The sequence below is a fragment of the Podarcis bocagei genome, assembly GCF_964188305.1.
Source record: "Podarcis bocagei genome assembly, chromosome: 9".
Lineage (NCBI taxonomy): Eukaryota > Metazoa > Chordata > Lepidosauria > Squamata > Lacertidae > Podarcis > Podarcis bocagei.
This window is the reverse complement of record NC_138134.1, coordinates 42,805,928-42,833,272: the sequence shown is the minus strand read 5'-3', so window position 1 is coordinate 42,833,272 and position 27,345 is coordinate 42,805,928. Positions and strand designations below refer to the sequence as shown.

The following is a 27,345-nucleotide window of genomic DNA, read 5'->3' as shown; positions in this document are numbered from 1 at the left end:
CTGCACCACACACAACCTCTTTCCTGCAGAATTAAACAAAATTGTGGACACCAACAGGTGTAGAAAAGATCACAATTTTGTATTTTGCCATGCGCTCCCATAGTTGGAAGCAACTGTGCACTGTCCATTTAGCAAAAGTGACATGCGCGATATGGCCCTCAGAGACGTATTGAAGGAAACAATAGGTGAATGTGTCTTCTTCTTTTTTTAAAAAAAAAAATATTCTTATTTGACAGTGATCAGTAAACACAACAAAACTACAACCCACCTAGCCACCCACAAACATAATATTTTATTTGTGTGTTTCAATACATAATAGGTACTAGGCAACAGAAGTATGAAAAGTTACTTGAATTTCCGGGTTGGCGTGGAGATGGGGGGCTGGATGGACCCCCCCCCCCCATGCAGAGATGTTTTGACTTTTCAAGTCTGGCTTTAGGCCGGGGGGAGCTTGGAGCTGTGGGGGCCCCTAATTTTGGAGGGGCCTTGAAACATGCCTTTAAATATCACATGGATTTCAGTGTTGACTATGGAAAAGGGGCTGACTTGTCGAGAAGGGACAAAAATATTGTCAAGTTGGAGTCTCCTAGAGTGAAAGGAGCAGAAGACAAAGTAAAGTACAGGTATAAACATGAAGAAAACCTGCGGAAGGGACATGGAAAAGACCTAAGAGCCTCGGATATAAGGTCACCAGGTTGATGGACTAGATGGATGGGACAGAAAGGACTGACAAAACCCGAGACCAGGAGAAGAGACGATGGATGAAGATTGGAAGAAAGTTTTAAAAATTTATTTAGAAAAGTATCGTAAAATTAATGAGTATTAGAAAAATGTTGGAATGAAATTATGTGGCTTTAGCAGAAATGTTAAAAAGAATTATGTAAGAATATGTTATGGTTAAAAGAATTCGGTATAAGTAAGATTTAAGTTTTAAGTTTTAAGGTTTTTTATGGTAAGATAAGGTTAAAATAGATTAAGGTAATTTAATGACAGAATATTGCAAAAGATGGAAAGGATTTGCTGAGATAATTAACAACTAGAATACAAAAAAGGGAGGTGTGAGGAGGTCGATGAAATAAGTTAATGAAAGTTAAGGATTTGGGAATATTGGATTTGTTTTTAAATTTGTTGTATATTTTTGTTTTTTGATTGTGTTGCATTGTGTGTTTTGTTTTTTCTTTTTGATTTTGGTTTCTATTGATTTGTATTGTTTAATTGTTACTTTTATCTACTGTTGTCTTTCTTTTTCTTGTTTTTCCCTTCTTTTTTTCTTTGTAATTTTAAAATTTTCAATAAATATCATTTAAAAAAAAACACAGAAGTATGAAAAGTTACTTGAACCAAAGTAATAGGTAAGTTGATGTGAATGTCCAACAAGCCATTAGTTGAAGGAGAGGCTTGTCTCTTCAGCAGTGGGAGCTGCTGCACTGAATGAACACAATAGAAACATGACTGTACAGTCATATAGTACCTCTCCTTCCATCACACACATCTGAATTCTACTTAGAGTGTATTGTAAATTTATGACAGGTCTACCACACTGTCAAATGCTGTCACTGTGACAAACGCTACCCATTCCTTGTTTCTGTCTGCTTCGTTTATCCATTGTCGCTGACAGGCTGGGGAAACATTTGATCTGTTTCCACTCACAAACCTTAATTCACTACTTGCATCACTTCGAAAATGGATCAATGGCTTGGAACTGAAGCAGGGTAAGGAATTAATGGCACACGGCCATAGTAACTGAAACAGAGCTTGGGACTTTTTTTAAAGAAAAGGTGGGATATAAATGTTTTAAATAAAAAGAAAGAGGATACTTCTTGGTAGAGTTTTGCATGCAGAAAAGTCAACTGGACTACTGAGAAACTGTGTGGGACACTATAAAAGTCTGGAATCTCCTACTGACTTGTCTTCTGTCATCAGTAACTTTTGTATGTGCAAAGGGGGGAATTTTAAAGGTCCTTGGGCCCTCTTAAAATTTTAGAGCCCTGAAGAGTTCTAACTGAAAGTTGACCTCATTAGATTTATAAGAAAGCAAAAAAGACGTCACTTGGAGGTTATCCACAGTAGGAAAAGAACTGCAAGTTTCAGACATTCATACATGGCCACAAATAAAAGAAAGTTCAATCAAATGCATCATGACTTGCACAACCCTTACTTTGGGTTTGTCATTTACTAGGACTAGCACTGCAATAAACATTCCTTGACTATAGAAAAACAGCAACGCAGACCAATGCTAGCTAATTCATGACACACTTTGCACACAGAACAGTAAAGATTTATCTGCTTGTAGAATATTGTTAAAGATAATTGTCATGACAATGTACAAGAAACAGAATTTGGACATCTACAGCATACCTGCTGTCTGTTTGTGGTACTTCAGATGTCTTGTAGATGACTTGCTCAGATGCACAGACTGAGCTAGGTGGCATTGGTCGTATCTGATATAACTCAGAGCAAACTTAAACCAGCACCCAAGCCTAAAGTGGGGATTGCAGCTGAAAAGCTTATTCCCTGTCTGCTCTGGTTTAAAAAGAACAATACACTTGCCTGAGTATAAATGGAGAAGGTGCTTTGCTAAGGTCCCCAGTCTCTGTGACATACATAAGCAAGCTTAAACTGGAACTACTTATGCAGTATAATTCAACTGTAGGCTATTTAAAATAGTACATCTTGCAGGGCGCACTTCAGGGACCTCACAAAGCAGTTATGAAATAGTTTTCTTGAAATCTCAGCATCACGATCAGGCAGCTCAATACAGATCTTCTTTGGAGTGTGAAAAATGACCACATAGTACTGAATGCACTGGCTTAGGATGGGATCAACATATGCCCAGGAGGTGAAAGCACAAAAAGCAATTGGCTAAACATTAGACAATACCTCATACAGTGACTTAACTTATTTACACTGCAAATGATACAACTCTGAACATGATTGCCACATTGGATTGGTTTAAGAATGACAACACGTCCAGTCTACTGGTTTTATGCTCTTTTAGCCAAGGTTTGCAGACAAGCTCCTTCCCTAAGGACAAAAGAATTATCTAAACAAGCATTTTTGATAGCTTACAGATTTCCTAACCTAGTACATTAGGCTTCAGTTTATGGGTCTCACTCTTAACTAAAGTGGGTTGCAGCAGTAGCATCATTCCTATTTTGACATAAAAGCGGGGGGGGGGGTCAGAAAGGCATAGACTAGATGCAAAGGGGCAGAGAACTGCTTCTTGGGCAAAAGAGGGAATTCTAGTAGGTGTGATATTTTGATCACAGGGCCCAAAATTTCCTCTTCTGCACTCAGCTCAAAAAATCAAAAGTGGTTCCCAGCATCGTGGGTTGAGGTTATAGGTAAATCCCAGAAGCATGCTCACAGTACGTATTGCTCATCTTCTCTTTACTACTTTTTTAAATTGACAAGTAGCAAACCAGGACAGTTTTTCTCTATTTGCTTTACACAGGTTACACATTAACAAACTGCAACTGATGTCACTGTGGTTACATCAATGCAAGCCACTTGGCACATTAACACAGATGCGTCTATCTACAGAACTGGGATGCTTTTGTGATAACACTGCTTAGACTGCAAGCAGCCTCCACTTGGTTTCCCCCCATTCCCCCTCTCAGTGTGGCCCCCACCTCACATTCCAGGCCTTCCCCAAGCGTCTCCTAACCCTCAGGACAGACTTTTCGCGGCATGCAAAAGGCTGCAATGAGAAGGAAGGCGCAGAGAAATGCCCTTGGGCAAGTGCTCTTCTGCAAACGCTGCACTGGATACAATTCACAGTGTTGTGTTTTGCCATAGTGAGAAGATTTTTTTAAAAAAAGAAAAAAGTGCATGCCAAAATGTTGAGGGGGAAAATAATTAGTTATTTCCTAGCAGTGGTTTTGGGTTTTGTTTTGTTTTTTGCACCATATCCCCATACAGACACAAGACTCTTGGAAAACAATTTTGCTTCACTTCAACTCTCTGCTAATTCAATTTGTCCTGTTTTTATCATATATAATGGAAAGAGACTATGAACGTGCAAAAAGAAAGTTCATAATTTACTTTGAAAATTGTTTGTTATGTCTAGACAGATTTCCTGAGCATGAATAAAATGAGTAATCTATATATATAAAAAATAAACTAAGCAATGGAATTAAAGTAATTTTGCATCTGCACAACTGAACAGAAATATGCTAAAGGGCTACAGAATATAAGAAGACCAAGAATGCCACACTGGACCAGTATCTTACATCCTTTGTAGGGTTTGCATCATACAAGCTTCCAATTCCATGTTAATGTTAGTTAGAAGAACAACTACACTACTGAGGTGTGCTGCTCACTCAGACATCTTTGGAATTCAAACGAAGGTAAAAAAAACGTATCAAGCAAGCTGCATACTAAATGCTCAGCAGAGGTGATGCCAGAATTTGACTTTCACTCAGTTAACTTCCATGCTTCAAGAGGAAATGTAATCAGACAAACCCTTGGGGGTAGTGGGTTATTCTCGCCTCCACATCAGATCCTGGACCACAGATTTTAGGGGGGGGGGGCAGGATGCTCCATTAGAGTTTTTCCTATTCCAGATCTTTTCCTGGACAAGTGAACACAGGAAAAAGTGCAGTGGTACCTCGTGTTAAGTACTTAATTCGTTCCAGAGGTCCGTACTTAACCTGAAACTGTTCTTAACCTGAAGCACCACTTTAGCTAATGGAGCCTCCTGCTGCTGCCGCGCCGCGGGAGCACAATTTCTGTTCTCATCCTGAAGCAAAGTACTTAACCTGAAGCACCATTTCTGGGTTAGCGGAGTCTGTAACCTGAAGCGTATGTAATCCAAGGTACCACTGTATTCAGCTTTACTAGTAGAGAATGAGGAAGTAGACTGCAATAAAAAACCATGTGGCAAATTCGATGATCAACTCTGCCAGTGGGGGGGGGGAGGAATCACTTTTCAGGGAATAAAAAACACAGGTTTCAAGAGCTGATATCAGTATTTGAGTAATGCTGTGATATATATAAAGTTTTGTGGTACCAGTTGTGATGGCAATCATTTGCGGGGGGTGGCAGCAGAACTCTTATTACAGCAATACATTCAAATGAGTTTGTTTATTTCAACTACATTTTAAAGATGGTGCAACAAGCATATTAACTATGCTACAGCTTCATGCAACAATCACCCTCACTAGTTATTGCTGACTTCGAGGGTTGCATCGTTTCAATAATGGCAGATAAATGTTTCTGCAGTGATGTACAACTGGCCATCACGTATGAACAAAGGCAAGCAAGCCACATTTCAAAAACTGAAAATAGATTATATATTCCAAGCAGTACCCCCTCCCCCAAAAAACCTTTTCCAGTGCTTGCAGTTTTTGCATTTGTGACTATCTACATTTCCCCCCTCTTTCATTTATGGTTTACCTGAGAGGTAAGTTACAAACTGCCAATGCATCGCTTGAACTCTGCAAATCAGCTTTCAAAATTATGATGAAGATGCTGAAAACTCTGTGTGTTGGGGGTGGGAATTAATTAAAAAGCAAAACAGAAAAAGCAAGCATCAACGGGAGCTTTTTATCTTGGAAACGATGTGCACATTGTATCTGACCAAATACGGAATACAGCTGATCTAAACATTCTAACACTAGAAGTATCTGCGCAATCATTTTGTTGTTAAGGTATCGTACAGCCAAGGTATACTTCATCTAAAATGAAATCCAAGGAGATAGGAGAGGATCTAAACCAGATGCAGATTTTAAGACAGAAATTTTGAAAATGTTTGCTGAAATTAGACAGAGTGAAAAGAATATGGAGGATAAATTGGAGCATGTGAATACAAGAATAGAACAGGTGGATACGAGAATTGGGAAAATGGACCAAAAGATCGAGGAAACTGTAAAAGAGCTAAGAGGTCAAATTAAAGACGTTTCCAAAAGAACACAATCTCTGGAAGAAGGAATGAAAAAAACAAGAGTAGAAATGAAGGAAGTGAAACGGGAAGAAGAGAAATTAAAAGTAGGATTATCGGAAGTCAATAAAATACAAGAAGAAGTATGGGACGCAATCGCGATGAATGAATTGAGGCAACGGGAGGTGAATCTTAGGTTGAGAGCAGTCCCTGAAATACAAGGTGAAAACATCAGAGAGAAACTGACAATAGAAATAGCACAATGGTTGGCAATACAAAAAGAAGAAGTAGAAAGATCGGTTCAAAATGCATTCAGAATAAGAACAAGAACCAGAACAAAGAAAATGCCGGGTGATAGTCTGATTACCTTCAAAGATAAAGATATGAGAAGTCAAATTTTGCAAAAAAACAGAGAAAAAAGACTAAATATTGATGGGAATTACATAATCATTTTTAAAGATATCCCAGTGAGATTGTTGAAACGAAGAGACCCATATAAGCCATTGGTCCAAATTCTTAAGAAAAACAAGATTGAATTTAAATGGGAGTTCCCTCAAGGGATCTCATTTACCTATAAAAGCAAGAAACACAGACTTATCAACCCGGAGGAAACAAGTAAATTTCAGAGGCGATACAAGGAGTTGATGGTGGAAGAGGAAGAAGAAAGAGGAGCAGTAGGAGGAGTTGGTCCACTGGAGAGGAGGTATCGGGAAGAAAAGGAAAGGGAAGACGGAGAACCGGAGGAGGAGGAGGAAGAAGAAGAAGAAGAAGAGGGAGAAGAACAGGAAGAAGCCGGATTATAATTAATCAGATAAATCTTTAATTTGAAAAAAGATGGCGCTAAAATTGTGGAATTGGAATATTAACGGAATGAATGATAGGAAAAAACGAAATAAAATTGAACAATGCCTAAAAAAGAAAAATCTTGATATCATCTGTCTCCAAGAAACACACGTGGCAAAAAAGCACAGGAAAATTTTGATTAATAATAGACTAGGAAATGAATTCGTATCTTCTGATAAAGGGAAAAAGAGAGGGGTTGTATTATATGTAAAAAAGAACATTGAGGCACAGCAAATTTTTAAAGATGAAGAAGGAAGAATAATTGCAATACAGATTAAATGGCAAGGCGAAAAAATAATAATTGTTGGGATCTATGCACCTAATGGGAATAAAACTGATTTTTATAAAAAACTTGGAAGAAAAGTTGTTTGAATACATGGACCAAAAAATGATACTTATGGGGGATATGAATGGGGTGGTTTCGCTGGAAATTGACAGATTAAGAGAAAAAGATGTAAGTAGAGAAGGAAAATTGCCTAAGACTTTTTTCACTATGATAAAAAACTTCAACTTAATTGACATATGGAGACTTAGACATCCGCTGGAGAAGCAGTTCACGTTCTATTCGGAACCAAATAAGTCTTTATCAAGAATTGATCAAATTTGGGTCTCCAATGAGCTAACATCAAGAATCCGACAGATTGAGATACAACCAAAAACAATATCAGACCACAGCCCAATAAAAATGGAGGTTAAAGGGTATGAAGAAAGATCATTTAGATGGCGACTTAACGATTATCTCTTAGATGATCAAAAGCTTATTCAGGAGGCAAAGAAAAAATTGACAGATTACTTTATAGATAACATGAACAAAGGTACAAAAATGAGTATAGTTTGGGACGCAAGCAAAGCAGTTATAAGAGGATTCTTCATTCAACAGAATGCGATTAAGAATAAGAACAGGGAGAAAGGGAAGAAGGAGATCTTAAAACAAATAATGGATAACGAAATAAAATTAATTAAGAACCCAGACAGCTCAAAAATAAAAGAGAATATTAAAGTCCTGCAGGCACAATTTGCAATGATTATTAACAAAGAGGTGGAATGGAACATCAAAAGGCTCCGACAGAAAAACTTTGAATTTGCTAACAAATCTGGCAGATGGCTTGCGTGGCAAATCAGGAAAAGGAAGGAACAAAGCACAATTAATAAAATTATCTTAGAGGGAGAAGAAGTCGAAAACCCCAAAGCTATTAGGAAAGGATTCTTGGATTTCTATAAACATCTATATAACAACAGAGAAAAGAATAATACGAAGAAAATAGAAAGATTTTTAAAGGAAAAAGGTGTGAAAAAGATCCCGACAGATAAGAAAGACCGACTGAACGCCCCAATTGTAAATGAGGAAATAATAGAAATAATAAAAGAACTGAAGAAAGGGAAGGCACCAGGACCAGATGGTCTAACATCTAGTTACTATAAAGAACTGAGGCACGCCTTAATAGTACCAATAAAGGAAGTTATGAATAACATATTGAAACAACAGGATATCCCCGGAACGTGGAAAGAGGCCTTCATTACACTCATCCCGAAGCAAGACTCTGACTTGACACAAGTAAAGAATTATAGGCCAATATCTTTGTTGAACACAGACTATAAGATTTTTGCTGGAATATTAGCAAAGAGATTAAAGAAGATATTGCAAGAAATAATACATGTAGACCAGGCAGGCTTCCTTCCGGGCAGACAGATGAAAGACAATGTTAGGAACATAATAAATATTTTGGAATATCTGTCTGTAAGGAATGAGAAGCAGGCCTTATTGATGTTTGTGGACGCAGAGAAGGCTTTTGATAATGTATCGTGGGAATTTATGTTAAAAAATTTAGAAATGATGGAAGTGGGGAATGAATTTTATAATGGAATAAGGGCAATTTATTCGGAACAAAGAGCTAAATTGATTGTGAATAATATATATACAGAAGAGTTTAAGATATCGAAAGGCACTAGACAGGGGTGTCCTCTTTCGCCGTTACTATTTATAATAGTCCTGGAAGTCCTTCTGGGTTCAGTAAGGAACAACGATAAAATAAAGGGGGTTACAGTCGGCAAAAATGAATACAAGATCAAAGCCTTTGCCGATGACATAGTAATAACGATTGAAGAACCAAAAAACAGCTTAAACGAGGTATTGGAGGAAATAGAACAGTTTGGCAAAGTGGCTGGATTTATGCTAAATAAGAAAAAAACAAAAATAATGGCTAAGAACATCGGTCAGAGTCTAGTGGATGAACTGCAACGAGAATCAGGAATTGATGTGGCCAAAAAGGTAAAATATTTGGGAATATGGCTGACCCCCAAAAATATTGATTTATATCAGAACAATTATATTCAGGTGTGGAACGGAATTAAGAAAGATTTAGAAACCTGGGGTAGAATGAAACTGTCCTTTTGGGGCAGAATATCAGCGATCAAAATGTGTGTGCTACCAAAGATGATATTTTTGTTTCAGATGATCCCTATAATCAGGGGAACAAGTGTATTTAAAGAGTGGCAAAGAACGCTTTCGAGATATATCTGGCAGGGCAAGAAGCCAAGAATACAATATAAGCTGTTGACAGACGCCAAGGAAAGAGGCGGTTTTGCCCTGCCAGACCTAAAACTATATTACGAGGCGTCCTGTCTTTGCTGGTTAAAGGAGTGGATAAAATTAAATAATAATAAATTGTTAGATCTAGAGGGCCATGATAATAGGTTTGGATGGCACGCCTACTTGTGGCGGGAGAAGAAGAAAATCCACAAAAGTTTCACTAATCATGTCATCAGGGGTTCTATAATAGAGGTTTGGGACAGGTACAAAAATATTTTGGAATTTAAAGTTCCGCATTGGTTGTCACCACTAGAGGTAATGTCGGTAAAAAAAATTAATATGAGACCAAATTGGATAACATATGGTGAATTGGTAGTGAAAGTGGGGGAGAAATGGAAATTTAAGCCATATGAACAAGTGAAGGATCAGGTTTACGATTGGCTACACTATTTCCAGGCAAATGCAATGTTTAACAAAGATCTCAAAGAAAGGGGATATATAGAAAAAGCGTCTAAATTTCAATCAGATATAATTGATAATGATGTTAAGATAATTTCGAAAATGTACAAAATACTTTTGGAATGGCAAACAAAGGACGAGGAAATCAAGTCGGTCATGATTAAGTGGGCCAGTGATTTTGGTTACAGCATACAACTAGAGGATTGGGAAAAGGTATGGAACGAAAATATGAAATTCACTGCATGTACAGCACTGAAGGAAAATATAATGAAGATGGTGTACAGGTGGTATATTACACCGGTAAAACTGTCAAAAATGTATAAGACATGTAATAAGTGCTGGAAATGCAAAGAAAAAGAGGGATCTCTCTTTCACATGTGGTGGGATTGTAGGAAGGTGAGGGGTTTCTGGGAATCGATCTACTGTGAGCTGAAAAAGATGTTTAAATACTCGTTTGTTAAGAAGCCAGAGTCCTTCCTACTAGGTATAACAGGAAGAGAGATAAAAAGACGGGACTATAAACTGTTCCAATATGCTGTGACAGCGGCAAGAATACTGATGGCCCAGAGGTGGAGACAGGAGGAAATGCCGACTCTGAGTGAATGGAGGATGAAACTTATAGATTACGCAGAATTGGACAAATTGACCGGAAGAATAAGATATCAAAAAGATCAAAAATTCATCGAGGACTGGGGGAAGTTTGCGGTATATCTGGAAACTATATGTGATCAACAAACAACGCTAGTGGGGTTTAAAGAGACTTTGTAATACTGTAAGGAATATTGCAAGATAGAATTAGAGAGGTGTAAACTAATAGTAAGCTAGCAATACTATAGAGGAAAATGCGAGAAAATAAGAACAATGGATGATTGTGGGAGGTGCTGGTGGAGGTTCCAAAACTGTAAATATGTAATTAAGTTGTAACCAATATAAGTAAAAGGAAAACTGAATAAAAATCTAATTGCAAAAAAAAAATAAAATGAAATCCAAGTTTAAGATCTTCAATGGTTATATGTCAATATTTAAAGCTATCATTTCCCCTGCTACCACACACATATACATGCAAACACTCCTTCAATGTTTTTTTTCTTTCAAGGCAGAAAAAACAAATACAGGATAGAAGAGCATCTGGTGTTTTGTGTGTGTGTGTGTGTGTGTGTGTGTGTGTGTGTGTTTGACGCAACACTTATTTACTTTATCCAGCTCCCTCACCACCGTTGGTTTCTTTTCTTTTTTGATGTAGTAATGATCATCTGCGAAATACATCTAGTGAGCCTACCAAAGCAAACTGAACAATATTCGCTACAACCTTTAAAACACAAGGGCCAAAAAAAACCTCTCAGTACACTCTCCAATATTCCAAAGAGAACTTTGAAGGGGGGGAAATGTGTGTGAACAGCAGACATTGATGTTCACACAAGCACACTGCATACAACTCAGCAGGCGGTATTTCTGTTTTTATTGGATTAAGCCCTGGCACAATGGAGTTTCAATGCCATAACTGCTTATTTCACTGTGTGCCAGCCTTGAAAACAGGTAAAGAGAAAATAAAGCCAGGCACATAAAAGAGAGAAAGCTGCACCCCCATCTATTTTTTTTAAGAGAGAGTCACAAAATAGAACGTTCTTAATTCTTCATTTCAAACTATATAATTTATAACCATGACACGAATAGGGAAGAAGCACAAAGGAGAAAATACAGAAACATAACTTTCCCAAGGTTCAGTTTGCAAGGACCTCACACAAAGTTTTTTTTTGTTGGTTTTCTTTTGCTTGCGACTCTTGCTAGAAACAGTATTATTTGCTAAAAATGCAAAAGCTGCCAAAAGCTATGGTCCATCTAAAGCAAACATGTTTAAGATGGAAACGGAGAGCCAGCACTGAAGAAAGGCAGAATAGAGTATACAAAATTTCTGTAAGGTTGCAGATGAGGTTGTTCTGTGCTGTTGCAAAGCTGAGCAAGTGTAACTGTAAACAGATTGTGTTCACAGGTTGAGGATTTGAATTATATAAAATACATTAAGACAGTAAGAAAAGTAATCACATTTCAAGCTTTCTAATTAAACTACTTCCACACCCCCTCCCCCGTCAAGTTATTGGGAATTCAACGCTAGTCTTGGTTCACATGCTAGAACAATGGGAAAATTTTCCGAATGGTTGAACGCTAACCCTGACAAGTGTGGAGAGCCAACTACAATACATTATATGGTAGCATAACCTGCCACCCACGATGCTGAGAGAACAGCTTTCAAACACATGCACTGAGCTGTAAAACCACAAAATCCCTTATTACATATTGTCTCTCTTACTTTAGGTGAAACATACCATCATTTCCCCCTCATTACAAATCTAAGGGACTTTTTTTTTTTTTAAAGCCACCATCTGTAAACTAGCTTTCCAGTCAACTAAACTATCATTTTAGATATCAGGTGCAATTTTGATCATTGCTTTTTAAAAGAAGACAATCATCTCCCTGTGGTTTATAATGAATCCAAGCATGTCATCTTTTGAGGTTCTCGGAACTTATTTTTACAGCTATATTTTATTTAAAAATAGTTGTCTCCTGCTGTTCTTTTCCAAACCAAAGCAGTTTCTTTCCGTGTGACATTTCACATCATTTAAGCAGACAAAATTATGTACTGGAGACTGTATTTTTGAGTACTTCTTTCTCAGAGGAAATAATGCATTATGCTTTTCCCCATCCCCCATTTTTTTATAGTTTAAATAAAATATTCTCATCACTGCTGTAACAGATTTAAAAGATGGACCACAGTGACATTTTATGTTTTAAAAACAGGAGCAGTCCATTTGCTGAAGTTGCTTTCTACCAGGACACAATGCTGATAGATTCACAGGAACATGCTCTTGAATATCCAGATGTACTGTTCTGTATATTGGCTCACTAATGCAAAAATCAGACATCACTACATAATGACAAACATACTCCACCCTCATTACAACACAGTGTGGTTGGAAGCCAAACATTCTTGCCTTTTCATCAGAAAAATAGGAGTTTACAACAAAAGCAAGGAAAGAAGACCAAAGGAGAGATGGAGAAGTATGTATACTAGCTAACTTAACAACTGCTTGGAAATCCAGCTCTATGTGGAAAAAACCAAGTTTTTAAGATTTTTTTTTAACACACACATGCCTATCAAAACAGCAAAACTCATTGAAATATTTAGCATGCTCACATTCAGTACATGATTTTCCAACCCTCTCCAATGACTGAATCATAGCATTCCAAGGTTCTTAGAGGATACTTCAATTTCTTATGGAATTTCTTCACTTACAATTTTGTTGGCAGGGGAAATTTTGTTTGCAAGTGTTTCTATTATATAGTGACAAGAACTAGCAATGAGCTTGCACCACGCTGAACCTAGAAGTGATCCCAAAAGTCACAAAAGGGAATGGAGCAAGGTGGGACAGAACAAGGTGTTTGCAGGCTTCTCCAAAAGGGTGTTCCAATTATATGGGATTTAACGTAAGCATGCGGTGCCTCAGAACCTAATCCCCATGTAAATGGAGAGTTGCCTGTATTTCTTTTGCTTTGTAGACTATGAGCACGAACCATAAAGGACCTCTCATGTACACCTTAAAAAGTCCAATCCATTATTAAGCTTGGGAATTTTACATTGTAAACCATCAGGATTGCAACGATGTGATTTGGGGATATATAGGCACAGAAACTACTTTGGTTGCTCTGTCGGGAGAGAGACAGAGGAAATGTGTTCCTGTTAATTCTTCTCAACCTGTCAGTGGCTATCAATAGCATTGTCCATGGCATCCTTCTGGAGCAGCTGTCTGAGTTAGTGGTGGGTAGCACTGCTATACAGTGGTTCCAGTCCTGCTTGGATGGTCATTTCCAGAGGGTGATGCTTGGGGAGTGCTCTTCGGCCCTGTGGAGCCTTCAGTGTGGGGTTCCTCAGGGTTTTGTTTTATCCCCAATGCTGCTTAACATCTACATAAAACTGCTCAGTGGGGTTATCCAGAGCTTTGGAGTATGTTTTCAATACTGCTGATGACACACACCTCTACTTCTACTTTGCATCTGCAGGTGTGGCAGTGAATGTACTGGACTGCTGTCTTGTCTCGGTAATGAACTGGATGAGAGCCAACAATCCAGAGAAGACTGATTATTCATTATTATTGTTATTTATTGAATGAATGTGTATATTGCCCTTCATCCAAAGATCACAGGGCGGTTCACAACATAAAAATACAAAATGAGAACACAAAATACACAACAAACAAAACAAACAAAACAATAACACCCCTCCCACAAACACATTTCAATCAGACAAAAACCTGGTTATAGAGAAACGTTTTCTCCTAAAGCTATGTAGTGAAGGTGTCAAGTGAGGCTCTCTGGGGAGAGCATTCTATAAACAGGGAGCCATTGCAGAAAAGGCCAACCCTCCAGACTGCTCATGGAGGAGGCACATGAAGAAGGGCGTCAGATGATGATCACAGGGTCCCGGTTGTTTCAAATGGGGAGAGGCAAACTGAGGCACGGTTAGTGGGAGGTTCTCTAGACAGGATGGATGGAAGGTTGCCTGCTCTTGATGGGGTCACACACGCTCTGAAGGAGCAGGTACGTAGCTTGGGTGTACTCCTGGATCCATTGCTGTCGCATCTAGACAGGGATAGCTTAACTTCTTTTGTCAATGCTCTGATAACCTCTAGATTAGATTACTGCAATGAGTTATACATGCGGCTGTGAACCATTATTTGAGGTGCTGCCTCTGAAGACAATTTGGAAACTTCAGCTGGTGCAGAATTTGGATGCTGGATTTGACCTATAAAGCTTAAATGGCTCAGGACCACAGTACCTCAAGGACTGCCTCTCCCCATATGAACTGACCTGGAGCCTTTTAAATGTGTGTGTTGCAAGGAGAGGATTATTGGTTTTTGTTGTTGTTATGGTTATTGTCGTTGTCGCTGTTGCTGCTGTTATGATAGACACTGTGTGTTTTCATTTTGTACTTTTATGCTGTAAACCACCCTGTGATCTTTGGGTAAAGGGAGGTATATAACTTAAATAAATGAATGAATAATAGTAACAACTTTCCAAAACAGCTTGTCATTTAACACGGAGAAGGGAGTAGCAATGTTGTTATTATAAAAGTAGATGTCAAAAGCCATCTGGGCACATTTAATTAGTTGCTGTTCTTTGGAACCATCCATATGCATCATGTATGTACACTTTCATTTTTACAGGAATTATGTGTTCCACGGTGCTCCGCCCCTGGGAATGTAGCCATGATTAAAAGCAGCTTTCCCCAACCTGCTGCCCTGAAGATGTTATGGACTACAACCTCCATCATCCCTGACAAATGGCTATGCTGGCTTGGGCTGCTGGCAGCGGAAGAATCAAGCGTCCAAATAGACACTTGTCACTCAACAAACAGGCACCATTAAAATTATTCACAAATTCTAATGCAATAAAACAATATATACACATGGAAAAGTCCTCAGTGTGTGATCATTGACTAACAGCCACCATCCAGTTTAGAGAAGCTGCTCATCTGCTTATGAAGCAGCAAATATTCCAGGGTGATAAATAGGGTAGCAACATGTCCTTCTGGCTATCACATCTTCCGAGGCTGGGGAAAGCATACCATGGTGCTATTTCTATTTTTTGATGTTACTGATGGTAAACTGAGATCTGTTTTCTTAGCTTCACTGATGTTTTATTGTGAGTCTATTGAATTATTGTATCCCGCCTATATATCTTCAGATCAACAGGATATAAATACCTCAAATAAATAAATATCCAGCCACCTGCTTGTGCAAACAGGTCCTGCTTTTGGACTTCCCATGCTGACTGACCACTGCGAGAACAGAGGGGCTGTGGCCTGCTCCAACAAGCTCCTCTTAAGTTCTCTTTGTCCTTTAACACTACCATATACTAGCTGGTCCAGTTTTAAAGGCATAGCTTAGTTATTTGGAATAATGTACTGGCAGAGGGCAAGGGCCATGACTGAGTAGACCAGGGGATCAGAAGAAGAAAATGTGGAGTTGCCTCCCAGTCGCTGATGAAACATCAGTACTTAACTAAGGAAACAGCAAGATGCAGAATGCTGCAAAATATGAGAAATATCTATGTGTTTTGGATCCTCACAAGAGAGCATATCACTCAGGAGGGGCAGAGCAACCCACCCCGCCTAATTAAGTGATCAATTTGCTTTGGGGGGCTCTTTTAGGTATATGGCCTCATATATACATGTATGTAGACTACTAAACTAATGTTAGCTATGTGAGCCCTTAGTATGGTCTGGGCTATACATCTATATAAATAAATAAAACTGGAAGAAGCCCCACTGAATCCCAACACTTCATGACTTTAAAATTAAATTGGCATGTCTTATAAAAAATCCAACTTCTATGAACCAATGATATGGTAAGAAGATATATGGAGACAGAGGCAGAATAAATGGGCTATAGCCCAGCCTTTGGTATGGTTGTTTGCTTTAACCCAGTCCATACAATGCATTTATGATAGGTCTTTCAGCCTGAATTGTTGGGTCTATCCACAGTTTACACACAGGCCCAGTTCACAGGCAACACCAAACTATGGTTTAGCACTACTTGGGCAAGGCCTCCACAAACCTAAGTAAAGCACTGGGCTTATATGCTCCATCCTCCGCTCTTGCTATGCAGCAGGATGAGAACGTCAGCAGAGTTTAGTTTTGCTTTCAACAAATCTCAGATTAGTGTTACATATGAACCAGGAATCCTGGTTTAAAACAATGGTTAATTAAGCAACCAGCTTCATAACTGGTGGCTTTAAATTGACTTGTTTGAAAACTGACCACACTTCGCTTTAAACCTTGATTAAACCTAGATTTTTGTTTCAGACATAACACTATGCCAAGATTTCTTTATAAAGTATGGCATGGTGTGGCACTGCTGCTCCCCTGACCTCTGCCTGGTTGAGCTGCTGCTGCTTACTAGGAGGCAGAGGGGTAGCAAGGGATAAACGCAACAGCAGAGCTAATCCAGTTCTAGTGCTAGTGTGTTTCCATTGTGCCAGTTTCTCTACCCACCCTTTACCTCCCTGTAACATGACCAACTGGAAACCAAGTGAGTGGCGCATCCCACCCCCACTGCCCACTACTGCTTAAAAGGGAAAATGAAACTCAGCTCAAGTCCTCCTCCTGGCCATACAGGAAAAACCCAAGGCTCTCCAACAAGCACTAAATCGTGACTTCATGTTCACACATTAACGCTGCCACACTGTAGGTTGTTTCCCTAGAAAGAGGAAGGGTAGTACATTTGGATGTGTACAAAAGCTATGCTGATAAGCCACTTGCCTTTACTGGAGATATTTGTCATGTTCAGAACCTTCTAAATGCCAGTTGCCACAATGGTAAAATGTTTTGCTAATTATATATAATAGGAAGGATAGGGTTTTTCCCCCCTTCTTCTTCCTTATTTGGTTTTTTTTAACCTTTTTTGGACCTAGCCTTGGCAATGTTTGTTTTTTATTGGTTTGTTTTTATGAAATTGCATGGCCAGGATCACATCAGCCAGATAACTACGTAGTTTCATATACTAATGAGGCTTTTTAATTGGGTTTCTTGCAGCTTTCCGATACAACCAACTGTTTTTGAACCTCGTGGGGAATTTTAAAAAGCAGCTGGTGATATTGCATGAGGGATCTCTTATCTAGTTCCAGAACCCCAGCTAATATTATAGTTGCTATTTCTTAGATTTTTACCTGCTCTTCACCACAAGGTCCCACTATGAACAGTTCTCATGCATTCATTTAGATGCATTTTACAGATCGCAATATTTTTACAGAGAAAAACCTGACAAAAATAAACATGTTGCTAGACCAGGATTAACAAACTCTCTAAGAACACTGATAAAGGTCTCCAGTGCTAATGCTACCACAGAATGGCAGGTTGAAAAAATAATTTATAGTGGGACAGAACCTTGTTTATGTATGCAACCACAGCAGCAAGGATTCTTATTGCAAAGTTCTGGAAGACACCAGATTTACCCACACTGGAGGACTGGCAGACGCAGCTGATGGACTATATGGAGTTGGCAGAAATGACTGGCAGAATCCGAGATCTGAGCGAAGAAACAATGGAGGAGGACTGGAAAAAATTTAAGGACTATTTGCAAAAATACTATAAGTTGTTTGAATGTTAAGATTGTGCACGATTAAGAAACGTTATGCTTCTGCAATTTATTTAAGTAAATGATAAAGTACCGTATTTTTCGCTCTATAACACGCACCCGACCATAACACGCACATAGTTTTTAGAGGAGGAAAACAAGAAAATAATATTCTAAATGAAACAGTGGATGTATGATTTTTGTGGTTCATGCTGTGGCCACAGACATGTGATCTGACGGTGAGTTTGGAGTAGCCCAATGCAAAAATCCTGAGGATCCATGTGGATCCATGCTTTGTAACCACGTTTTTGCACCACTGCGACCCTAGGCAACAGTGGGTGCGTGATTTTTTTGGTGCAGGCTATAGCCATGGACATGCTAAGTTATCTGATGGTGAATTTGGGGTGACCCAGTGCAAAGATCCTGTGGATCCATGCTTTGTAACCACGTTTTTGCACCATTGCAGCCCCAGGCAACAGTGGGTGCGTGATTTTTTTGGTGCAGGCTGTAGCCATGGACATGCTAAGTTATCTGATGGTGAATTTGGGGTGACCCAATGCAAAAATCCTGAGGATCCATGTGGATCTGTGCTTTGTCACCACATTTTAAATGGGGAGGGAAGGAAAGCAAAAAGCAAAAAAAGATTCTGATTTACCAGCCGCGTGTAGAAAGTATAGATTAAGATATTTGATATACAGCATATAAATCCAGAGATTTCCATGTCTCACTCTGCAATCCAGCCTGCTGTTACTTACGAGCAGGGAAGTAGGGTTTCTCTTCCAAACAAGCATACTGTCTCCCTCCAGCAGTACATTGCTTGGAGAAGCTGTAATTTGGAGGGGGCCTGGGGGCAGGGCTCTCTGCTTTTGGAAAAGAAATGAGAAACCTACCATTGTAAAGCAAAAGTCGTTCCCCCACCACCACCCAAGCCAGCCCTCTCTCTCTCTATCTCTCTCCCACCTGCATGCTTTTCGGCTGCCTGTGAGTCCCTAGAGCACGGAGAGGAGGAAGGGGTGGGCTGGAGCCTGCACGCAGTGTGACTAGGGAAGATTAGAAGGAAGGACGGGATAATTTCCTTAACCCTCTGCTTGCCAGGAGGGCAGGGGATTCCCTGCTCTTTGTTGAGTTTGAGCAAACGCAGCAACAGAAGCGGGCGGGCAGTAAGACCCTGAGGCAGAATGCAGGAAAGCTTCTGACTTCCCTCTTCCCTCCGCCCGCCCGCCCGATCTTATTTTTGCCTATTTTACCCCTGCGCTCCAGTGAGTCAGCTCCAGGGACCACACATTCGCTCAATAACACGCACAGACATTTCACCTTACTTTTTAGGACAAAAAATCTGCGTGTTATAGAGCGAAATTTACGGTAAGTATTGATGAAAAAACGAGATAAATTAGAAACAAAATATTATGTTTATTAAGAGTGATAAAACTAAATTACAAACTTTCGAAATTGGTAACATAATAAATTCAAAGGTACAATAAGATGTGAAACAAGATAACAAATTGCTGAACTGGCTAGAATAATGAATGCAATGTTGAGAGGATGTGAGGAGGTCCAAAAAGAAAGCGAACTGTGGAAGGACGTCGTGAAAGTTACTTAACTTTTTCTTCTTTTTCTTATTTTTCTTCATATAAAAAAAAAATGTTTCTTGCATGTTGCTATGCAAACAAATCTGTTAACCTATGGAAAGAAACGCAATAAAAAATTTTATAAAAAAAAAAAAAGAAAAAATAATTTATAGTGAAGCTGGCCCATATGCCAAATTACTGTTTCTTTCCAAATGCTGATAGATTCACGGATACAGTCTCAAAAAGTTGAAGAAATATAGTTCAAATGCAGTTTCCAGAGATTGAAACTATCCAAAGGACAGTAATATACGTATTTTGGTTCCCAAGTTTAAATGTTTTCCAGATTAGAGTAGCTACTCCAGGAATGGTAAACACACACTTCATATCAGGTACAAAATCTCAGCTAACACTAAGAAGGCATTGTTTTATAACAGTTGTAAACAGAGAGGAAATATAGGACAACATCATGGGATTTTCATTATACACCATGAGCTGGGCAAGCATCCATGGAAAAATATTAAAAATTATTTAGTTGGATTTTCCACCCAGTTAATCAGCCTCAAAACAAGAGAATAACTGTACAAAGAACTGACGTTGCTTAAAATAACTTAAAATTACATTGGGTTGATTCAGGTTTTGCATACTGTACTGAGAACACGAAGCAACAAGTCTTGGGCTCACAAACTCTGCCACACCTCCCACCAAACGGGTGCAAGTTCAGTAACTTTAGCATCCGCTTATAGGTTGACCACGGTTTGTTAAGTCATCTGAATTCAGAAAAATTGTGGTTAATTTTAACCATGGTTAGTTGAAACCAGTTAACTTCAAGCCATAATTTACGAAGCTGGCTTGTTACAACTTAATTTTGTTCAGATCAACTAGTGTTTGCCTGCATTCAGACAATACTAAACGTAAAGCCTCATCTCTCTTCATCATGGCTACACTAAATGAAGAAAGGAGAGAGAAGAGCAAGCAAGCCAAAGGCCTGCTGACGTTTGCTCATATAAATCATGGGGTAGTGTTATGTCTAAAAACACTGATAGCCTTCTTTAATTACCTGCCTTAGGGGGGGAAATCAAAAAGATGTATTGACATTTTAAACATGCACACAGAGAACTAAAGTTCTCCTATGCACATTTATCTGAGAGAAAGCCAAATTGAGCTTCTCAATAAATATGTACAGAATTGGGTTGTAGAATTTTAATGAATTCTATTTCTCCAAACTTTCTATAAACATGTAGAAACCAATATGTAGCAACATCACTCCAAAGTGTGGGAATCCCTTGCAGACAACAGCAGTGTCTGGACACAGACAGTCAGGTTGTGTATCCACAGCCATGACCAGAGGTGGTATGACTGCTGACAGGAGCACAGAGAGGAGAGACGCCACGGTGCATCTGCAGCAGCACAACCGGATGCCTTCATCTGCTCCAGCTGCAACAAAACATGTCTCTCCTGTATCAGCCTCTACAGCCACAGCAGGTGCTGTAACTCTCCCAACAGACTGACTTCACCCCAAAGACGCACTCCTCCATTGTTTCCCACAACAGACAGATGCCAACAAGAAACTTGGGAACCACGCAACAAAGCACAGACAGTAACAATTTACAGAATCATCAGGATTTCAGACGTGTTAGTGCTTAACAGACTAAAGACACATATTCTTATTAATTTATTGTTAAATCACAGGCCGTAAGGAGCAATAAGGAAAGTAATATGACTTGTGACATGTTTTCTGTTTGAGGGTGTTGAATAGTGTAATAAGACAAAACCACTTTGCGTATAGATCACTGTTGCTCCATGAATTAAAACAACAACAATCAAACTACAAAAAGTAAACAAACATTTGGAGGTTGGGGCGGGCAGGGGAAAATAGTACTCCAGATTAGCTTGGCAACAGCTGAGAAAGGCATCCTGGTTTATAATTTGTGTCTATGAAAACCTAAAATTGTCAACTGAAGCATATTTTCAAAACTCTCTCACACACACATCAAGGGTGGCCTGAAGAGCAGAAGCTTTCAAGTTTCTCCCTGAGCCCCTGCAAATTACCAAGGATGCACGTAGAACTACATATCATTATAGAAGTATAATCATTTACTATGCGTAGAGAGGGTGGTGGAACATGACTCCAATAGCTAGTATTTAAAGACAACAATGACATCTAGTGGACACTAAATGTAAAAAAGGAAGTACAGATAAGAAGGAGGATTTTTAATTTCATGTTGGAAGTAACGCTTTTGGAGGTGCAACAGAAACCTTTGCCTCCCCGGAGAAAGAAAACACCACAGTAATTGTGAGTGTTCTCTGCCCAATCCTGTTCTCTGCTATTTCCCTTATATGCCGCCCTTTCCGTACCACCCCATCCCCATGATTCCAATTACTGTTTTTTTCTCCTTGTATTTGTAACAGGGGCTATCCTAGCCAATATGGGATCACACAGCAAACAGGATGACATCACAATCCCACATGGCCCAACAGATTTCACTACATGACTGTATCATTAAATGCAAGCAAAGCTATTCAGAGTGAGGGCAATTCTTTCTGGAACAGGCAAGCGGCTGCTCCTAGCCGACCAGGAATCACTTCTTAAAACAGGATGGCCTAACACTGCAGAACCAACACACACACACACACACACACACATCACCAATGGGTAAACTTTCTGAATGTTCATTTAAAGCAGCAAGTTCTACTTTTTTAAAAAAAGGTTGTTTTGTTTCCTTTCTTGACCCAGAGATTAAATTAAAACTCCCAGGATGCAACTGTGATGCTTCTTTAGATGAGACAGTTGTGACCAACTCAGTGTAATTTGGAACTCAGCGCTTATGGAAGTTGTAGCTGGAGGGCACAAAATTGGGGAAAGCTGACCTACCTTACATTATTCGACTTTGGGGATAATTATACATAATGCAGGTGGAGTGGAGGGATGAATTTGCATAAGATGGAAAGGCAGGCACATTCCCACACATTTATGTGTCCTAAACCAAACTTGGTAAAGCTGGTACCATTGGTGCTGGCTGGGGCTGATGGGATTTGTAGTCCAAAACTGCTAAAAGGCACCAGGTTGGTGAAGCCTGCTCTAAACCCTAGTTAATGCTATTTCTTTCTGCGCTGGCAATTTGTGTTAACTTTAAACTAAATACAAAATGAGAGGTTGCCCCACTGTCTCCTCAAGTGGGTCTTCTCAATGATAGAACCTCCCTCAGCTAATTCGTGAGATGGAGACAGCAGTGACTTTTAAATACCTCTAAATAATGTATCTTTCTTTGCTAGATTCTAATTCTTTAACTTTTTAACTCTGTTTCATACACTGCTCAGTTTTATTTGATATGTAGCCTTTTTACCTTGTTTCAACTTGTTTCACCATGTTTCTGGAAAGCTTTTACTGAATGTCATGTAAAAAAAAAAAATCAAGCACCATAGACAATGTATTCTCTGACTGAAAATAACTGGTCCGACAAAATGTTTTAAGGAGTAAAGCACACCTACCCGAATTTCCTGTAGATTGTGGAAGTTGTTTCCTACCCTTACAGAGATCTTACTTGGAGTGTAGCTTTCATCTGATTTATAATCTGCATAAATACACAGCGTTTTCACTGTTGTTTTCCTCCTGTAAGTAAAAATAATAATTAAAAATGGCAAAACTGAAGCCCTGTTAAGAATTATCCATTATATGTGTATGTGCTATGTATTTATAAATAAATAAATAAATAAATAAATAAATAAACAAACGTATTTCTATACTGCTGTTTCATAAGCAATCAGGACAGTGTTGAACAACAAAACATAAAACACTGTTAAAAAATACAGATCATTGTTAGTGACTGGCTAATTAAACAGCTGCAAAGGCTCACTGGCATAGAAAGGTCTTCAAGAGCGGCCTACCAAATCTCTGGTGGAAGGGTGTTCCATAGCATCAGTCTGGCAACACTAAAGTAGAGGCCATTTCAGCCTCTGCAAAAAGGGGAAAAACTAATAGCACTCCTTCAGAGGATCTCACTGATCAATGTGGGACTTAAGGACTCAGACAGTCCTATACAGTATATATTTACTTAGTATGGAAAGTTCAACACTTAACTTATCCTTGTCTATCTTATTTTATTCTGAAACATTACAAGCCATTTTGGGAACATGCTTGAATGGTGGGTGAAAATCCCCAACGCAAAAGACAGCTGACAGAAATGAACTGCTTCATATCAAGAACAATGTCCGTTATTTTATAATATACTTCTAAAGAGAATCGTTCAAGGGCCAGCTCTCGTATGCCTTCAATATGGCTGTGCTGACAGGAGGAAGGCACCAAAAGGGTCTTCCTCACTGGAAGAGTAAGCCCCACTGAATTTAAAAGGACTTTCTTCTGTGTAGACACGGTCACAATTGCGCTGCAAGGTTATCAGCACCAGTGTATGGAATAGCATGTTTAGGCCAATGCGCTCCAAGACTTCAAGGTCATTCAGAACACTTTGGGTTAGGCACAAAGCAGACATGGAAGTATGCAGACAGCTCTGCAGTTAAAGGATCATTGGCTTCCTTGGTTATCCTGATGTTCAGCCCCTTAGAAAGTTTAACTCTCCTTTTATAATTTTTTATATTTATTTTTATTTAAACCCCATGGTTTTTTCCTTGGCAGGGACTCAAGTCAGCTTACATATTCAAAAACAACAGCTAGAAACATAGAAAAAATAATAATTAAAAAAACCAGTAAACACTGACAGAAATAAAACCATACAAATAATTACAGTAAAAATAGCCAAATGCCTAATTATATGCATATAATCTGAGGATGGTGGAAGGGAGGGCCATTATGGGTAACTTGCACCTCTCAACTATTTTTCTTTCCAGGTAAGCATATGAACAATAAAGTGTGTCTTGTCTCAAAACATGTAAAGGTGGATGGAGTTCAAAGTCAAGACAAGTCAAGACTTGCAGCAATATGAGAACAACTAAACTAAAGCCACTGAGAAAGGGAATCCATTGGATTCTGAGCTTATAGAAACTAATTCAGAACTACTGGCCCTGAAACAAGTTCAGATTTCCTCAATCATTATGTTTGACCTTTAGGCTGCAGCAGATTTAAACAAGCCAAATATCCACTAACTATAATACTATGAAGCCAAGCTACAGTAGGCCTAGTTTCAAAAGTTATAACTTCAGACCATTTTACTACAAGTCATGTTTGGGGATTAGCTCTGATGAATAAAACAAAATAACACACTCCTTCTGCAGCCTCTATCTTTTGCCTTCTTCCAATGAAAGTAATAATGACTGCATAAAATCCAATATATATAATATTCATTACCTGAATTGAATGTTCACCAAATGAGGCTGTGATCCATCAGACTGCCAGTAAGTTTCTAGATTATCATCTCGTAACTGATCCACACCGAATCCTAGAGTGAAAAAGTACATATGGGTTTCACCACTGTACTCCTATGATGGAGATGTCAAAAACATCATAGTACAGAGGAATCTCGGGTTTTTTAACGTCTGTTCCAGAAGACTGTTCGACTTCCGAAATGTTCAAAAACCGAAGCAGTTACTTCCGGGAGCATTTACTTACAGGAAAACTCAATACGGAAGCCACGTGGCACACTCAACTTCCAAGAGGTTCAAAAACTGAGGTTCCACTCTAATATCATATATCCTAGGATGTGGGAGGCCCTGTTATGGTTCTGAACATGGGAACAAACTAATAATAGAGTACTGTCACCATAGTTATCCAGAAAACTCCACTAGCAATATTGGACAATTGGTACAGTTCCAAATTCCTCTATTTTTTTTCTTAGATCAAAAGGCCATATAATGTAGAAAGGCAGATACACATTAGATAATTTAAACTGACACAGAAAATCACTCTAAGTAGTACTTGAGAAATTCAGCGGATATGAATAGTTTGTATGTGCACACTTTGCACTTACCTGGTTTACAAGAGGAAAGTGACCAAACAGCTTGTGATCCAATTTCTCGAACAGTTCCAGTCCTTTCCAGTTGCTTTGGATCTGCACCGGGTGGTGTCTTGTTAGCAGTGGTCATTTTTCACTAGGAAAAGGAGAAGTTACAAATGTGTTTAAAAAAATAATCCAGGTGCAAGACAAAGGAGAAGGAAGAACAATATTTTGAGAGTCTGCCACAAACACAGCAACTTTTGGTGGCAATGTAAGGGTAAAGGTAAAGGGACCCTTGACCTAGGTCCAGTCGTGGCCGACTCTGGGGTTGCAGCGCTCATCTCGCTTTATTGGCCGAGGGAGCCGGCGTACAGCTTCCGGGTCATGTGGCCAGCATGACTAAGCCGCTTCTGGCAAACCAGAGCAGTGCACGGAAACGCCGTTTACCTTCCCGCCGGAGCAGTACCTATTTATCTACTTGCACTTTGATGTGCTTTCAAACTGCTAGGTTGGCAGGAGCAAGGACCGAGCAACGGGAGCTCACCCCGTGGCGGGGATTCGAACCGCCAACCTCCTGATCGGCAAGCCCAAGAGGCTCTGTGGTTTAACCCACAGCGCCACCCATGTCCCACATGTGGCAATGTAGACAGCCTCTTTGGCACATGCAAATAGCATATATGTAGTCATCTAGTTAAATAGGTCTGCACTTGATGCTAGCACAACAGATGGAACCTCTTTACTTTACTTGGATGGATAGATAGATAGATGATAGATAGATAGATAGATAGATGATAGATAGATAGATAGATAGATAGATAGATATCTTTTTATTTAATCACTCACCTGGTAGCCAGAGACAACAAGGAATTGCATACAGGCTACTGAGTGGCTGCTGGAAGAGGAAAAGAGAAACCTAACATATTGAAGAAAGCGCTACAGCATTTAGGATCACAATCCTCACCTTTAACATTTGTATGGGGAAAGTCTAGGGATAAGCTGCATTTTATGTTGCAAACCACCCTGTGGTCTCTTGATGAAGGGCAGTATATAAATGCAATAATAATGATATATCATATTAATAAGGATATATTTCAGACGATGTACGGTCTAGTTGAGGCTAACCTTGGCCCTCCATATGTTGCTGTACTCCCATCACCCCTGACCACCAGTCACATTGGCTGGGACTAATAGCAGTTAACAGACCAGCAGCTCTGGAAGGCCCCAGGTTAGCCACTCTTGGTCCAGTTATACAGTAGGGCTGCAAACCTACAGGCACCTACAGAAGAGTAAGTTGAACTTAACTTCAGTATAAACATGCAATGGGATGAGGCTGCAAGAGTAGCTAGTCTGAACACTGTACAGAAAAGGAAACAAGACATATTAAGCTATCTGGACTAGTGGGAACAAAATCTGTGCAAAATATATTCAGAAAACCAACTTTGAAAGACTTGTATAATTGCATTTTTGCTTTTCAGAAGCCTATGTGGAATAGGGGACAGTTAGGACTTGGACCAGGGACAGCTAGGTTCAAATCCCCACTCAGGAGGAAACTCAGCTGTGTGAACTTGGGCCATGAGTATCTCTCCATCCCACAAGGTTGTGGGGATAAAGTGAGAAAGCATCATAGATGCCCTAATTCTGAACTCCTTGGAATACAAATCAAAATAATCAGCATTTTTTGACTCTCCTTTTTATTTTTCCTTCCACTTATTTTGCATGATTAATTAATCATTGATTTAGCTGAAACATATCAAATTGAGTTAATAAAAATAATGCATATTTAAGCTGTAATTAAAAGAGCAGTTCCCAGATCAGACACCAGAAGGCAGTCTTTTCTGAACAAAATATCCACAAACTACTATCTTTTTTTGTTGTGGTCTTTCATCTGTTTAGCACAAGCAGTAAAAGAATTAAATTGTTCTTTGTGGACCTAGTCACAATAGAAACATAAAGAGCCATTATCAGGAATGAATTATAAAATAATTACACAACGGGAAAATTCAAAGAGACCTTTAAGTTGTATTAGTTACAGCTACTGGAATAGTTTCAA

At 39.1% G+C, this 27,345-nt stretch overlaps 1 protein-coding gene across 3 annotated transcripts in view; it reads right to left on the bottom strand.

Annotated features, from left to right (window-relative positions):
- ANAPC10 (anaphase promoting complex subunit 10) overlaps window positions 1-27,345 on the bottom strand; it is a 61,197-nt gene that overhangs the window by 30,980 nt on the left and 2,872 nt on the right. For all 3 annotated transcript variants that reach the window (XM_081208483.1, XM_081208481.1, XM_081208482.1), the window contains exons 2-4: window positions 25,329-25,449; window positions 24,710-24,800; window positions 22,900-23,020 (exon numbers count right to left, since the gene is read on the bottom strand). In XM_081208483.1, coding sequence (XP_081064609.1) covers window positions 22,900-23,020; window positions 24,710-24,800; window positions 25,329-25,443 — 327 coding nt within the window. In that variant the 5' untranslated portion in view covers window positions 25,444-25,449. The remainder of the gene's footprint in view (window positions 1-22,899; window positions 23,021-24,709; window positions 24,801-25,328; window positions 25,450-27,345) is intronic.